This window comes from Schistocerca americana, chromosome 7 (genome assembly GCF_021461395.2).
Source record: "Schistocerca americana isolate TAMUIC-IGC-003095 chromosome 7, iqSchAmer2.1, whole genome shotgun sequence".
NCBI lineage: Eukaryota > Metazoa > Arthropoda > Insecta > Orthoptera > Acrididae > Schistocerca > Schistocerca americana.
This window is the reverse complement of record NC_060125.1, coordinates 145,187,233-145,202,783: the sequence shown is the minus strand read 5'-3', so window position 1 is coordinate 145,202,783 and position 15,551 is coordinate 145,187,233. Positions and strand designations below refer to the sequence as shown.

At 41.9% G+C, this 15,551-nt stretch overlaps 1 protein-coding gene across 2 annotated transcripts in view; it reads left to right on the top strand.

The window, feature by feature from the left end:
- The window catches only part of LOC124622609 (F-box/WD repeat-containing protein 2-like), a 136,953-nt gene that overhangs the window by 59,712 nt on the left and 61,690 nt on the right, over nt 1–15,551 (top strand). For both annotated transcript variants that reach the window (XM_047148370.1, XM_047148371.1), the window contains one exon: nt 1,990–2,216. In XM_047148370.1, coding sequence (XP_047004326.1) covers nt 1,990–2,216 — 227 coding nt within the window. The remainder of the gene's footprint in view (nt 1–1,989; nt 2,217–15,551) is intronic.

The window sequence follows — 15,551 nt, the reverse complement described above, 5'->3', positions numbered from 1 at the left end:
CTTATGTATCTTACATTTTTGGATACTGAAAATTATAGTAAGTATTTTTGTAGTTGTTTCTCAGAAATGTATGTAAAATAATGTGAACATTTGTATTTTCTCTTATAAAATATTACTATTGCAAATCTTGAAATGTCTCGTATACATCCAATAGAATGATTTGAAGACTGATTATTATGAGATGAATAAATCACATAATTTCTGGCTAGTAGGGTTTTGTAACCTGTCTGTGCCCAACAGAACACTGTGAAATATGATTGTAGTAGGCTCTTTTGAATGCTGCGTTCTGTTTTGATGATAAATAATTTGTAACATCACTAAATATGTTGCTGTACAAGGTGATTTCAGATTCAGTTTTGGTTGTTGTTGTTGCTGCTGCTTCTGCAGTCTTAAGTTCAAAGACTGGCTTTTGCAGTTATCCATGCTAGTCAATCCTGTGCAAGCCTCATCATCTCTGAATAACTGCTGCAACCTACATACATTTGAACATGCTTGGTCTTCTCCCTTGGTCTTCTGCAGTTTTTATTCCCACACTTCCTCCATTACCAAATTGATGATTGTTTCAAGCCTCCGGGTATGTCCTATCAGACAGTCCCTTCTCTTAGTCGGGTTGCGCCATAATTTTTTTTTCTCCAATTCAACACCTCCTCATTTGCTCCTCTTTTCACTCATCTACAGCATTAGCACCACATTTCAAAAGCTTCTACTGTCTTCTTGTCTAAATTACTTATCATTCATGTTACACTCCATACAAATACATTTAAAAAATATTTCCCAGCACTTAAATTTGTATTCAGAGTTTATAAATTCTTCATTTTTGTAAATGCCTTTCGTGCTCTAGTCAGTCTTTATTTTATATTCTTTTTACTTTGGCCATGTTCAGTTATTTTTAAGCCCAAATAGCTGAACACTTCTACTACTGTTCATGTTTTATATGCTAATATAACTCTTTCAGCATCACCTTACGTAATTAAACAACATTCAGCTACCCTCGATTTAATTTTGCTGATGTTAATCTTATATCCTCTTTTCAAATGCTATCGGTTTAATTGCTCTTCCAAATCATTTGCTACCTGAGATAGAATTATAATGTTTTTTGGAACCCTCAAACTTTTATTTCTTCACTTTGAACTTTAATTTCTCCTTTGTTTCCTTTGCTACTTGCTCAATAATGGACAGAATAATACTGGAGACAGGCTACAGCCCTGTCTCACTCCCTTCTCAACCACTGCCTGCCTTTCATATGGTTCCAATCACGTATTTTTGCATAAGTTCTAAATAAGTTTTCACACCCTGTATTTTATCCCTGCTATCCTAAGGATTTCAAAGAATGTATTCCAGTCAGTATTGTCATAAGCTTTCTGTAAAGCTACAAATACTATAAAGGTAGTTTGATTTTTTTAAACTTATCATCTAAAATAAGTCATAGGGTCGCTATTGCTACACATGTTTGTACATTCCTCTGGAACCCAAACTGATCTTCACCCAGGTCAGTTTCTACCAATTTTTCCGGTCTGTAAAAAATTTGCATGAGTATTTTGTAAGCATGACTTATTAGACTCATAGTTCAGTAAAATTCAAACCCATCAGGACTTGCCTTCTTTGTTTTGTTTACATGAAACAAATGTTAATTACTTCTTTGTATTATTTGGGTGTGCACTATGAAGGATATAACAAAGATATCAAGCCTGATTCATACAGTATGAGAAATGCAGGGGCTTTATCTTTTTTGCTTTCCCCATGGCAACCTGTCTACCTGCTGAGTGTAGCTCACTTGCTCATTCTTTGTACCTCTTCTAAGATTCACTGGTGCATACAAAATGTGCTTTCAAAAAGATTTTGTATATGCAGATCACTTAATGGGAACATATTGTGTAGTGGTTATGAGCCATTATGCTGCATGTATTGTCCTCCAAACATTATATCTAGTAAGTGTATTATTATTGTAAGCTGTTTATTTGAAGTAATTACTGTTCATTTTTTTTTCAGGGTAATTGATTCACTGAGTGATGTCTGGCGGAGAAAATACTTTTTGCTTGGAAATAAGCAAAGAGGGAAAGAGGAAAGAGACTGGAAAGCAGCTTGTCTGAGAACACTAAAGTTGCGCACTGCTATTTCCAATGGCTCAGCATATCATCATCATAATGTGAGAGCAATCTGTTTAAGCTCAGACCAAATAACTGGATTAGACTGTTGTAAGGACTTGTTAATTGCTTGTAAGTATTAATAATTGTATTTGATGCATGTAGTACTAAGAATTATTATTGTTTCATGCCTTTGTGTTATTGACATTGAAAGGTAATTAATATTCACATGTAAACGTAACTGTATAGTCACCTGTAGAAGTTAGGCAGATTATGTTGTAGTGTTAACATTTGATAAAAATATTGTAGTGTTAACACTTAAAAATAATCTTGGAATACACGCCACCACCACCACCACCACCACCACCACCACCACCACCACACCTGCACATATGCGCACACATGGGCCCACGTGTGGCCTCTCTTCCCTCTCATGGTTGGAAGTGCGCGCACACACACACACACACACACACACACACATAACAGACATGTACATACATGTGTAGTCATATTTTCTTCCCAGATATGTAGTAATTTTATTAATAACTGGAATTTTTATGCTATAAAACATGTAATAAAAATCATTTCCATCCTACATAAAAATAAAATTATTTCTGTATCTGATTTTTTGAAAGTTTTTTCTATGCAGTAATCAAATTTTTATGTTGTGAAGTTGCTGACTCCAAATAATAAGCTCACAAAATAATCTTTTTTTCTGGAGAATCTGAAATGTAGTTGCAATTGAAAGTGTGTGTTGAGTGAAAATGACAGGCAGTCATTGAAGAGAATTGTAACAAAAATAGGACGATGACAGCTGCAAAAGTCACTAGAGAACTAAATGTCAATACCAAAACAACATGAAGGCAGCTTTGTAAGCTGGGAATTCCAGAGTGAGCAGGAATTCCAGCTCACACTGTAACCAAATGCTCATAATAGGATAATGTTGTGCTGAAGCCATAAAACTAGTACTGTGAAGCAATGAAAGAAACTCATGTGGATAGTCTTGTTTCACACCGATTCCACCATCTGGCTGATTTTACATCCCATGAGTGAAGCATTGTAGGGGGTTCAATGATGATCTGGGCAGACATGTCATGGTATTCCTTGAGCATTGTGGTTACTCTGCTAAGTCGCCTTACTGCCAAGGATTATGTGACCATTTTTGCAGATCAGATCCATCCTAATCATACAGTCTTTGCTACCCAATAATGATACTGTGTTCCAGGATGACAGGGCCCCTGTTCACACAGCTCATGTTGTCCAGGGGTAGTTTTGTGAGCACGAGGATGAATTATTGCATCTCACCTGGCCACCACAAGTACCAGATCACAATATTATTAAGCCTTTGTGGCCTGATGTGCAGAGAAGGGTGCATGATTGCTCTCCACATCCATCTTTGTTACCTAAACTTGCCACTACTTTGTAGGAAGAATGGTATAAGATTTCCTTGAAAACCATACAGGACCTGTATTTATCTATTGTGAGATGACTGGAAAAGCTTTTGAATGCCAATAGGTTCTATACACCATACTAGGCATGGTAATTTGTTGTGCTTCTGGTGTTTCCATATTTTTGTCTACTCCTATATTTAGATTTCGAGGTACAACCCCCATTTTAGTCAACTCCATACGTTTTGTGGACAGTACTTGACCACACATGGTGTGGAAGGTACAGCCCTTTTGTGAAGAATGCCAGGCACATCTACTTCCTCATGTTTATCTGTTGTGTTTAGGTACAGTTCATAAGCATCTTGTTGGTTGCAGTCCCGCAGCAACCAAAGGTGATGTCTTGCGGAACCACAGAAACTGTACAGATAGAGATTCTTCAGGAACACATATAGGCTCTGTCTGACCCTGTATACCATGATACCTGAAAGACCTGGTAGCAACATATGCAGCCCTCACAATGTGGTGAAAGCTCAAAATCAATTATAAAGTGCAGTCCTGCTGTCCTAATCACTTGTGTATGATCACGTACATAATCTGAGATAGAAAGTGAATTTTAGTGATACGTATCCCTCCTGCAGATGCAATTTCACTGACACTGTTGTAGTTGGAGATCACATATATCCAGTAATGATCAGCTCCCTGGGATTGAACTACAAATACATGCATAATAAATTAGATAATGGTCCCGTATTCTACAAGTAATATACCTTTTTTTATAACTGTGCTATTTGATGAGTACTGTATAATGGCTCACCTGCAATAATGGTGATGACTTTGTGTGCAATGTGTGGGTGTTTATGGAATAGTTGCATATATTGGGTTGGCTCATAATTTCATAGCCTTTTCCCATGTTGTTGCGGTCTTCAGTCCTGAGACTGGTTTGATGCAGCTCTCCATGCTACTCTGTCCTGTGCAAGCTTCTTGATCTCCCAGTACTTACTGCAACCTACATCCTTCTGAATCTGCTTAGTGTATTCATCTCTTGGTCTCCCTCTACGATTTTTACCCTCCACGCTGCCCTCCAATGCTAAATTTGTGATCTCTTGACGCCTCAGAACATGTCCTACCAACCGGTCCTTTCTTCTTGTCAAGTTGTGCCACAAACTCCTCTTCTCCCCAATTCTATTCAATACTTCCTCATTAGTTATGTGCTCTACCCATCTAATCTTCGGCATTCTTCTGTAGCACCACATTTCGAAAGCTTCTATTCTCTTCTTGTCCAAACTATTTATCGTCCATGTTTCACTTCCATACATGGCTACACTCCATACAAATACTTTCAGAAACGACTTCCTGACCCTTAAATCTATACTCAATGTTAACAAATTCCTCTTCTTCAGAAACGCTTTCCTTGCCATTGCCAGTCTGCATTTTATATCCTCTCTACTTCGACCATCATCAGTTATTTTGATCTCCTTTTCCCATAAGTTTAATAAACACAATAGATACACATACAGAGACTTTATTCATCAATAACATATTCTCCTTCACTATTTACAACAGTCTGCAAATGCTGGAGTAACTTCTCGATTCCGTGACAGTAGTAATCACTTGGTTTTGAGGCGAAGAATTTACTGAGATGTTTTGAGTGTATTTTCATCCAGAAAGGAAGTTTGTAGGAGGTTGGTCAATATAGAGTGGAAAAGTTGAAAATATGAGGGCTCAAGAACAGGTGAATAATGTGGTTGCAGAAATACTTCCCAACCCAACTCCTGTATAGCATGTTTTGTCAGTCTAGCAGAATTAGGCTGGGCATTATCACGGCGTAGCAGCAATTCACACAGTCTTCCTGGTCGTTGTTCTTGGACTGCTCCTGCAAGACATCTCAGTTGTTGACAATAAATTTCAGCGGTGATGTTTACACCTCAGGTAGATGATTCATAGTATATCACACCATCACTGTTCCACCAGATGCATAAAATTGTCTTTTGTGGAAGTGCGCATGTCTTTGTACAGGTGTTGCTTTGTTTAGGCTCAACCATTCCTTTCATTTCTTTGTGTTAGCAAAAAGAAACAATTTCTCAGAGCTTGGTGGCACAGTTGTTAGACACTGGACTCGCATTCGGGAGGACGACGGTTCAATCCCGCGTCCGGCCATCCTGATTTAGGTTTTCTGTGATTTCCCTAAATCGCTTCAGGCAAATGCTGGGATGGTTCCTTTCAAAGGGCACGGCCGACTTCCTTCCCCGTCCTTCGCTAATCCGATGAGACCGATGACCTCGCTGTCTGGTCTCCTTCCCCGAAACAACCAACCAACTGCAATTTCTCATCACCAGTAACAATACAGGATAGGAATGGTCACCATTGTTCATGAGCCATTTGATGACAAGGAAGCAGACATGCACATATGGTCATCTGCTGATTTTTGTGATTTTGGCTTAGAGCATGTGGTACACATACACCTGATTTTTGAACCTTCCCCATTGTTTGCAAATCGGGCACAATGGAGGGATGATTACTGTTCATCACATTTACCAGTTCTCGAATACACTGACATGCATCATTGTGGATTAATGCATTTGAACAGTCACAGTCACAGTTCATCTTCCTGAATGTGGAGAGTCACCAATGTCAAAACTACCCTTCTTAAAACGAGAAAACCATTTTCTTGCCATGTTCTGTCGAATGGCATTATCCGCATACATGGCAAAATGTTTGTGGCTGCCCCTGCTGCTATCACCACTCTATTGAACTCAAATAGGAGAATATGTCAGAAATGTTCTGATTTCTCCACTTAGCACTCCATTTTCTAGTGTCCACAGATCCACTCACTGTCTCCAAATGACAATATGGAATCTCAAATAACAACAGTGAACCCTACAAATAAAACAAAGACAGTTGATAAATAAACTCATAGTAACTGGAAGAACAACATGCAAAACAGAAACACTGTGAACCTATGCACCATCCTAATAGCTGAGTGGTAACATGTTTGCTTACCATACAGCGAGCCTTGGTTTGATTCCTGGCCGGATTGGAGATTTCCTCCACTTGTGGACTGGGTGTTGTGTCGCCGTCATCATCATCTCGTCATCACCAACGTGCAAGTTGCTCAGTGTGGTGTCACCTGAAATAAGGCTTGCAACTCAGCAGCCGAAATTCCATGGGTGGGGCCTCGAGGCCATCAATGCCATACAATCATTTCATTTTCATTTTTGGAACTGTAAACATGAAGCAATAATCTTGGCAATTTTTGTGGTGAAACTAACATCATTTATCATGTGAAGAGAGCCAAGGTCTACCTAAATAAAGACTTTCATGCATTGAATTTTGTTAAATGCAAGAATTCAAAGTCCTCAAAATGAGGATTGGAAATGGGTATCATAAGACTTACAACAGATGGTTTTTCACTGATCCTACTAAAATGGGTGTTGGTAGAACTATAGAGTTTTGTTTATGTGAGTTTAAGAACAAAAGGAAACCTGAAGGAAGTTGTTTTTGTTCATTTAAAACTCGGTCATAAAATTGTTTATTTCTAGAATTTCTGGTAAAGTCATTTCCTACCTGATGTGATCAATCAGAATGTAGTAACAGTTTTAGAAATAGGACCAAGGAAAGTGGAACAGCTAGGCAAGGTTCAGAGAAAACATCTTTCACCTTTAATTTATGCACTTTATTTAAACAAGACTGAAAATTTTTCAATAAGAAGACATCTTTGCCATTTTAAGAAATATTATAACAAAGCTTAATGGATTTAAATAAAGACACATAGCATAAACTACAGGCCTACTGTAATCAACTGCTGGTCAGAATTCCCCCTTATGCTCTTAGGAACCAAGAACATTGGTGATGTATTGGGGAAGGTAGAAGATCTTATGACTGCTTCATGCAACATACAGTATATTAGAGCATGCAGGCTCTTTGCCTTGGTGTGTGTGTGTGTGGGGGGGGGGGGAGGGGGGGGGGGGCTGACCTGTAGGGTGATTGATGAACCAGAACATCATTAGTCAATCGGATTTTGCACTGGATCTTATTATTCATGTAAAGTCTGTTGGTGAGGACTTTTGGAAACTTATTGAGCACCCATGACATTTAATCCCTTTGTTGTGGCTCCAAATGATTCAGCACATAACATGCTGAACTGTGAATAAAGTTTCTGATTCATTTCAGTGGTTAGAACTGGTTTCTCCTTTACTGTATATATCCAATCAATGCTACCTTGCTGTTTCTGTCTCCCTGCTCAACTTATTATTTAGCCTTTTATTCATAGTGTGATTATTCTTCTTTCCTTTGTTTTCATATTTTATTCTTTCTTCCATTTTCTTTATCAACCCCATTCTTACTCATTGTGTCTTTGTTGTGTTTTCTCAAAAGTACTTAATTTCTTGTTCTGCTGTTTTGGTCATCGCACTTTTGATTTTTGCCCATCTTTCCTCTACTTCTTAATTACTTCTTTTGCTTTTGCCTATAGTTTTGACTATTTTTTCTCCCAATGTTTTCATTCCTTCTCCTATATCTTTGTAAGTTCCATGTCTCAATTTTGTATGTTTGCTTTACATTTTTCATTATTATGCTCTTTTGCGTTGTGGCTAACATATGATTGCTTTTAATCTCTGCTACTTGTAGTCTGTAAGAGTTTTTTTCTCTGCTTTCCTGTATCTATTACTCACAAAAATATAATCTATTTAGTATCTCATTTTGTCTCCTGTTGAGATCCATCTATAGCGTTTTCTTTTGTGGTTAGCAAGCGATGCATTAGTGATGAACATTTGCTTTGTCTCACAAAATTCAGTCAACTTTTATCCTCCCTCATTTTGTATTTCCAATTCATTTTTTTCCACAACACTCCATTCACTGCCTTCTCCTACCACACTATTCCAATCTCCCATTACAATCCTGCAGCATTTGAGCTTTGATTACATTTGATTACATTTGATGGCATTTACACCTGTACTATCAGTAGATCTGTCGATATCTTTCCAATTCTGAGAGCATGTATTACTCTTCCGGCACATATTATTACCATATTTTGTAATAGAATGGCTACTCTGCTGCTACCTTTCTGTCTCCCTGAGTAATAGATTGCGGACATCTTCACTCCTCAGTTCATCCTATCCTTCGCATCCAACTTCACTTCAGCTTATTGACGCACATTTAATTGGTCTTCATTCTTCTCTTGAGGTTTTCCAGCTTTCCTGGTCTAAGTAAGTCATTATTAAAAATCAGTAATAAAATTACAACTGTGGTAAAATGAGAACAACTAATTATTATTAAAATTGTTAAAATAAACTTACAATAAAATGGAGTGACATTAAGGTCAGCGTGTCATTCTCAGTGGAGAGAAGTCTTTTGAAGTAAGAGTGATTTTAGGTGTGCCGCAGGGGAGTGTCGTAGGACCGTTGCTATTCACAATATATATAAATGACCTTGTGGATAACATCGTAAGTTCATTGAGGCTTTTTGCCGATGATGCTGTAGTATATCGAGAGATTGTAACAATGGAAAATTGTACTGAAATGCAGGAGGATCTGCAACAAATTGACGCATGGTGCAGGGAATGGCAATTGAATCTCAGTGTAGAAAAGTGTAATGTGCTGCGAATACATAGAAAGAAAGATTCTTTATCATTTATCTACAATATAGCAGGTCAGCAACTGGAAGCAGTTAATTCCATAAATTATCTGGGAGTAGGCATTAGGAGTGATTTAAAATGGAATGACCAAATAAAATTAATCGGCAGATGCCAGACTGATTCATTGGAAGAATCCTAAGAAATGCAGTCCAAAAACAAAGGAAGAAGGTTACAGTACACTTGTTCACCCACTGCTTGAATACTGCTCACCAGTGTGGGATCCGTACCAGATAGGGTTGATAGAAGAGATAAAGAAGATCCAACGAAGAGCAGCGCGCTTCATTACAGGTTCATTTAGTAATCGTGAAAGTGTTACAGAGATGATAGATAAACTCCAGTGGAAGACTCTGCAAGAGAGATGCTCAGTAGCTTGGTACGGGCTTTTGTTGAAGTTTCGAGAACATACCTTCACCGAGGAGTCAAGCAGCATATTGCTCCCTCCTATGTATATCTCGTGAAGAGACCATGAGGATAAAATCAGAGAGATTAGGGCCTACACGGGGGCATACCGACAATCTTTCTTCACATGAAGAATACGAGACTGGAATAGAAGGGAGAACCGATAGAGGTACTCAAGGTACGCTTCGCCACACGCCGTCAGGTGGCTTGCGGAGTATGGATGTAGCTGTAGATGTAGATGGTAACACCGACCTCTATTGGTCAGTGTGACAACATTGTCTCGGGGCTACTTACATAGAGCTCCATAACAAGCAGCAGGCTCAGCATGACCACCTTGGCCCTCATAGTCTCTGCACTCCACCAAATGCCACCTCCCTACAAGTCTGCCATTGTATATTTCGCTGGAACATCATATCATTGAAAACAGTGAACTCCTGGTGGTTCAAATGACTCTGAGCCCTATGGGACTTCACATCTGAGGTCATCAGTCCCCTAGACTTAAAACAACTTAAACCTAACTAACCTAAGGACATCACACACATGCATGCCTGAGGCAGGATTCGAACCTGCGACGGTAGTAGCAGCAGTGCGTTTCTGGACTGAAGCGCCTAGAACCGCTCGGCCACAGTGGCCGGCGAACTCCTGGTGGTACCATTGTGATTGTTCAGAACGTATTCATTATCTAGAATGTTGAGTGCATAAATTTCAAGTTCTTCTAATGTGTACTGTATGCATCCCTTGTCTGCTCTATGTAATTTTTTAGATTTCTTTGTAGGCATTCAACACAGTGTATGCATTCAGCCAAGAGCACACTGAAAGCAGTGTTATTACTTTGGAGACATGAATATTCTATGAATGTAGTTTCAAAATCACTTCCAGTTTGTCCTGTAAATATGTTTTCATCATTACTCTATTTAATTTGTTATGCTCTCAGACTTACAAAGATTATCAGTACTGTCGTGTAACTGAACTGCAAGTGGTTTTTCTGTGTGGAAACATTCGAGGGTCACTCCAAAAGAAATGCACACTAAATTTTTTTTTTTAATCCATCTTTTGTTCTACATGTTTGAAAGTTTTACAGTGTGTAGATATATCCTTTAGGAACAATGTTTTCATTTCTCCACATAATTTCCATCCCTCTCAACTGCCTCATCCCATCTTAGAACCAGCACCTGTATACCTGCATAGTAAAATTCTGGACCAACCTTCTGGAGCCACAGTTTGGCAGCATGCACAAAGGAGTCATCATCTTCAAGCCTTGTTTCACGAAGAGAGTATTTCAGTTTCCCAAAGAGATGATAGTCACATGGAACCAGATCAGGACTGTAAGGCGGGTGTTTCAGTGTTGTCCATCCGAGTTTCGTGATTGCTTACATGGTTTTTTGACTAACATGTGGCCATGCATTGTCGTGCAACAGCAAAACAACCTGCTTTTGCCGATGTGGTCAAACACGACTCAGTCGAGCTTGAAGTTTCTTCAGTGTCGTCACATATGCATCAGAATTTATGGTGGTTCCACTTGGCATGATGTCCACAAGCAAGAGTCCTTCGAAATCGAAAAACACCATAGCCGTAACTTTTCCAGCGGAAGGTGTGATTTTGAATTTTTTTCTTGGGTGAATTTGTATGATGCCACTCCATTGATTGCCTCTTCATCTATGGTGAAAAATGATGGAGCCATGTTTCATCATCTGTCACAATTCTTCCAAGAAATTCACCTCCACCATTCTCGTACTGTTCCAAAAGTTCGCTGCATACCGTTTTTCTTGTTTCTTTGTGACCCACTGTCAACATCCTGGTAACTCACCTGGCACAAATCTTTTTTAATGCCAACACTTTCAGTACTCTGCAAACACTTCCTTCCCCTATCCCAATGTAGCGTGACAATTCGTTCACTGTGATGCGTCTGTCAGCAGTCACCGATTTGTTAACTCTCTGAACATTGTCTGGAGTGTTTGCAGTGTGAGGCCTGCCGCTGCGAGGACAATCCACAATATTGCCGTGCCCACTTTCATCATGTAACCTGCTTGCCCACTGTACAGTGATCAACAGCAGCATCTCCATACACCTTTTTCAACCTCTTGTGGACGTTTCCCACTGTCTCGTTTTCACAGCACAGGAATTCTGTGACAGCACATTGCATCTGACGAATGTCAAGTGTAGCAGCCATCTTGAAGACATGCTGTGATGGCGCCACTCAAGGGAACAGGTTGAACTGAGTTTGAAAACAAGCGGGAAGGGTGTATCTACACACTGTAAAACTATCACACTTGCAGAAGTAAAACTGTATTTTTACAAAAATAGTGTTCATTTCTTTTGGAGTGACCCTTGTATTTTGAGTTTGCTGTTGTGAAAATATTTTGCAGTTTTATCAGATACATGACTATAATAAAACTTGGGCATATATGTAATTGTTTTATCAATGTTATAAAATTGTATTCTGTTCGCAGTTGGTCATGTTCACCAAATGTTGTAGTTTCTCTTTTCTCTTTTTGTTAGTAATGTCACCTAACTGATTCCATATCATATGTTTATTGTTGTTTGTTTTAAGACATTAAGTTCCTTTTTATTTCACCCAAACGAATAGTCATGCGTGTTAGCATTCTGCTTTGGGATTTGGGGGACACTGGTGTGGGATCAAATCTGCATGAAAGCCGGTGTGTTGGCCACGGTGGGTATTGCTTTTAGATGGTTTCCCAAACCTAATTAGGTGAATATTGGGCTGGTACGCATGTCCCACCTCACTTACATGATTCACGAACATTCAGAAAGCATTCACACACTTTCACATGGATAAAACTAGACACAGACAGATGGGGTACAAATTGTGTCATGGAGAGGGAGAGGGGGTGGCAACAGGAACATAACACTAATGTTATAACCTTTAATCACCAATAATTGCGTGGATATTCAAACACACTCACTTAGAAACAATAGCTGGTTACATGATAACAACTCAGTATCTCTCATTCGACTGCCATGCCGTGACATGTGGCTGGCACCGTTCATAGCTAGGTGGCGCTCCCGCACTCAGCCGAGTTGTGGAGCGCCTCTATCGCCGTTTGCGCGTGGCACTGTCACAACACTTTTCCCCCCTTGAAAAAAAAAACACTCACTTCCTTGGAGATATGGACAATGCGGAGACGCCCATGGCCTCTTGTGAGGCCCCGAGAAGATCCCGTGGAGAGACACGAGAGTATGGTCGAAAATGTCCAGGACAGAAGCTCGTGCGTGGAACGTGCCTCCTGGACGAGATGATGGGTGAAAACTCCGGAGCAGCATCCATAGGTCTCGTGGACCTGGGGGTGTGCTCCAGCGAGATGGGTCCCAGAGAAGGCAGCATCGCGACTGGGGGCGGTTCCAGCGTACTTGGAAGCGGTAGCGGCGTCGACTGCATCAACACGTATGGTAGATCGGCAGCAGCGACAGGACTGGCTTCTCGGGCTGGTGGAGGCAAAGGAAGGGGCGGTGGCACCGGCGTGGCCACCACTCGTGGGCGCATCTGGTCGTAATGGCGAACAACCATACGGTCATCCGTACATATTTCACAAAGCTGGCGGCCGCAAAGATCCTTGACCACCCCTGGAATCCATTTAGGGCGAGATCCATACCCTCGTGCCCACACGTCGTCGCCCACTGAGTATTTTCCCGCACTAGGGGACACAGCACAAGGCCTGACAGGGTGAAGCAGGTGCAGTAGAGTGCGCGGTTGGCGGCCATGCAAGAGTTCAGCAGGGCTGCGATCACCCAGAGGCGTGAAGCGATAAGATCTCAGAAATTGCAGCAGAGCGTCATCTGTGGAAAAATCACTAAGGAATTTTTTCATCTGGCTTTTGAAAGTGCGGACAAGGCGGAATTTTTTCATCTGGCTTTTGAAAGTGCGGACGAGGCGGAATTTTTTCATCTGGCTTTTGAAAGTGCAGACAAGGCGCTCGACCTCCCCATTCGATTGCAGATGGAAGGGCAGTGCTGTAACATGATGAATCCCTTGTCCAGTACAAAAATCACGGAAGGCCTGCAAAGAGAACTGAGGGCCATTGTCCATGACGATCGTGGATGGAAGACCTCCTAGCGCAAAGATTTTGCACAAAGCCAGCGTCGTCGCCGCAGTGGTGGGCGACGGACATCGAACAACAAACGGAAACTTCGAGAAGGCGTCAATGAACAGTAGCCAATAAGTACCGAGGAAGAGGCCGGCAAAGTCAGCGTGCACCCGTTCCCATGGCTGCGCCGAATCAGGCCACGGAGTGGGCATGGTACGAGGTGCAGCCAGTTGTTGAGCACACTGACCACAAGCAGCAACCATGTGGGCGATGTCTGAATCAATACCGGGCCAATAAACGTGCCTGTGGGCCAGGGACTTAGTCCGAGAAATCCCCCAATGGCCTTCATGCAACAGTTTGAGAACATCTTTGCGAAGAGAGGCTGGCACCACGACCCGTGGAGATGCGCCATCCGTGGCCAGAAGAACAACACCATCACAAACAGACAGACGAAGGCGCAAGGCATGGTAGTTACGAAGGGGATCCGATGCCCGGCCCTTGGTCCTGTCCGGCCAACCCCGTTGAACAAAACCGATCACTTGATGCAGGACCGGGTCCCGCGCAGTAGCCGACGCAACCTGCGAACCTGTAACTGGAAAACCCTCGACTGCACGACGTTCTTCCTCATCAGTGTGGAAACAGAGTAGTTCATCACGATCGAAAACCGGGTCGGGGCCCATCGGCAATTGCGACAATGCATCAGCGTTGGTGTGCTGGGTCATGGGGTGATAGTGAATCTCATAGTGAAAACAAGACAAGTATAAGGCCCAACGTTGCAGGCGGTGAGCTGCCTTATCCGGAAGCGACGCCGATGGGCTGAACAGAGAGACCAGCGGCTTGTGGTCGGTGATGAGGTGAAACTTAGAACCATACAAAAAAATGCTGAAATTTTTTAGAGCATAAATGATAGCGAGCACCTCCTTTTCGATTTGAGAGTAACGCCGTTGCGCATCGTTGAGGGTCTTGGAAGCATAGGCTATGGGTCGTTCCGACCCATCCTCATACCGATGGGCGAGAACAGCCCCTAGGCCATATTGTGACGCGTCAGTCGCCAGAACCAAGTGCTCACCCGGACATAATGTGGCAAGACAAGGCGCTGACTGCAAATGAGCCTTCAGGCGGCAAAAGCCTGCTCACACTCGTCGGACCAACAGAAAGGGACGTTTTTGCGTAACAGCTGATGCAGAGGATGAGCTACCGCCGCCGCGGATGGAATGAATTTGTGATAATAAGCAATCTTGCCTAGAAACGCCTGAAGTTCTTTGACCGTAGACGGCCGGAGTAGAGCGTTAATGGCCGCAACGTGCTGACGTAGAGGACGTATACCCTCACGGGACAAGTGGAAACCAAGATACACAATGGAGGGTTGGAAGAGCTGTGACTTGTCCAGATTGCACTTCAACCCAGCCGAATGCAAAACCCGAAACAGTGAACGCAAATTGCGAAGGTGCTCCTCAGTGGAGGCCCCCGTGACAACAATGTCATCCAGATAGTTTATGCAGCCCTGGAACGGAAGCCGTGAGCTGTTCCAAAAACCGCTGAAAAATGGCCGGCGCGCTAGCGACGCCAAATGGTAACCGCTGGTACTGATACAACCCACAAGGAGTGTTGATGACGAGAAATTCCTTGGAAGAAGCATCCAACGGCAACTGATGGTATGCCTCCGATAAGTCAAGTTTGGAAAAGAACTGGCCCCCAGCGAGTTTGGTAAATAACTCCTCAGGACGGGGAAGAGGATAAGTGTCAATGAGGCTCTGAGTGTTGACGGTGGCTTTAAAATCACCACACAATCGCAGACTCCCGTTTGGTTTAGAAACCACCACGATTGGCGATGCCCATTCGCTGGAGGTAAGGAAGGAGAATCCCTGAAGCTGTTAACCTGTCTATCTCAGCCTCGACAGGTGCACGCAACGCCACTGGAATACGGAATGCCCGGAAAAACTTAGGGCGAGCTGTAGGTTTAAGAGTAATGTGGGCTTCAAAATCCTTGGCACGACCCAGACCA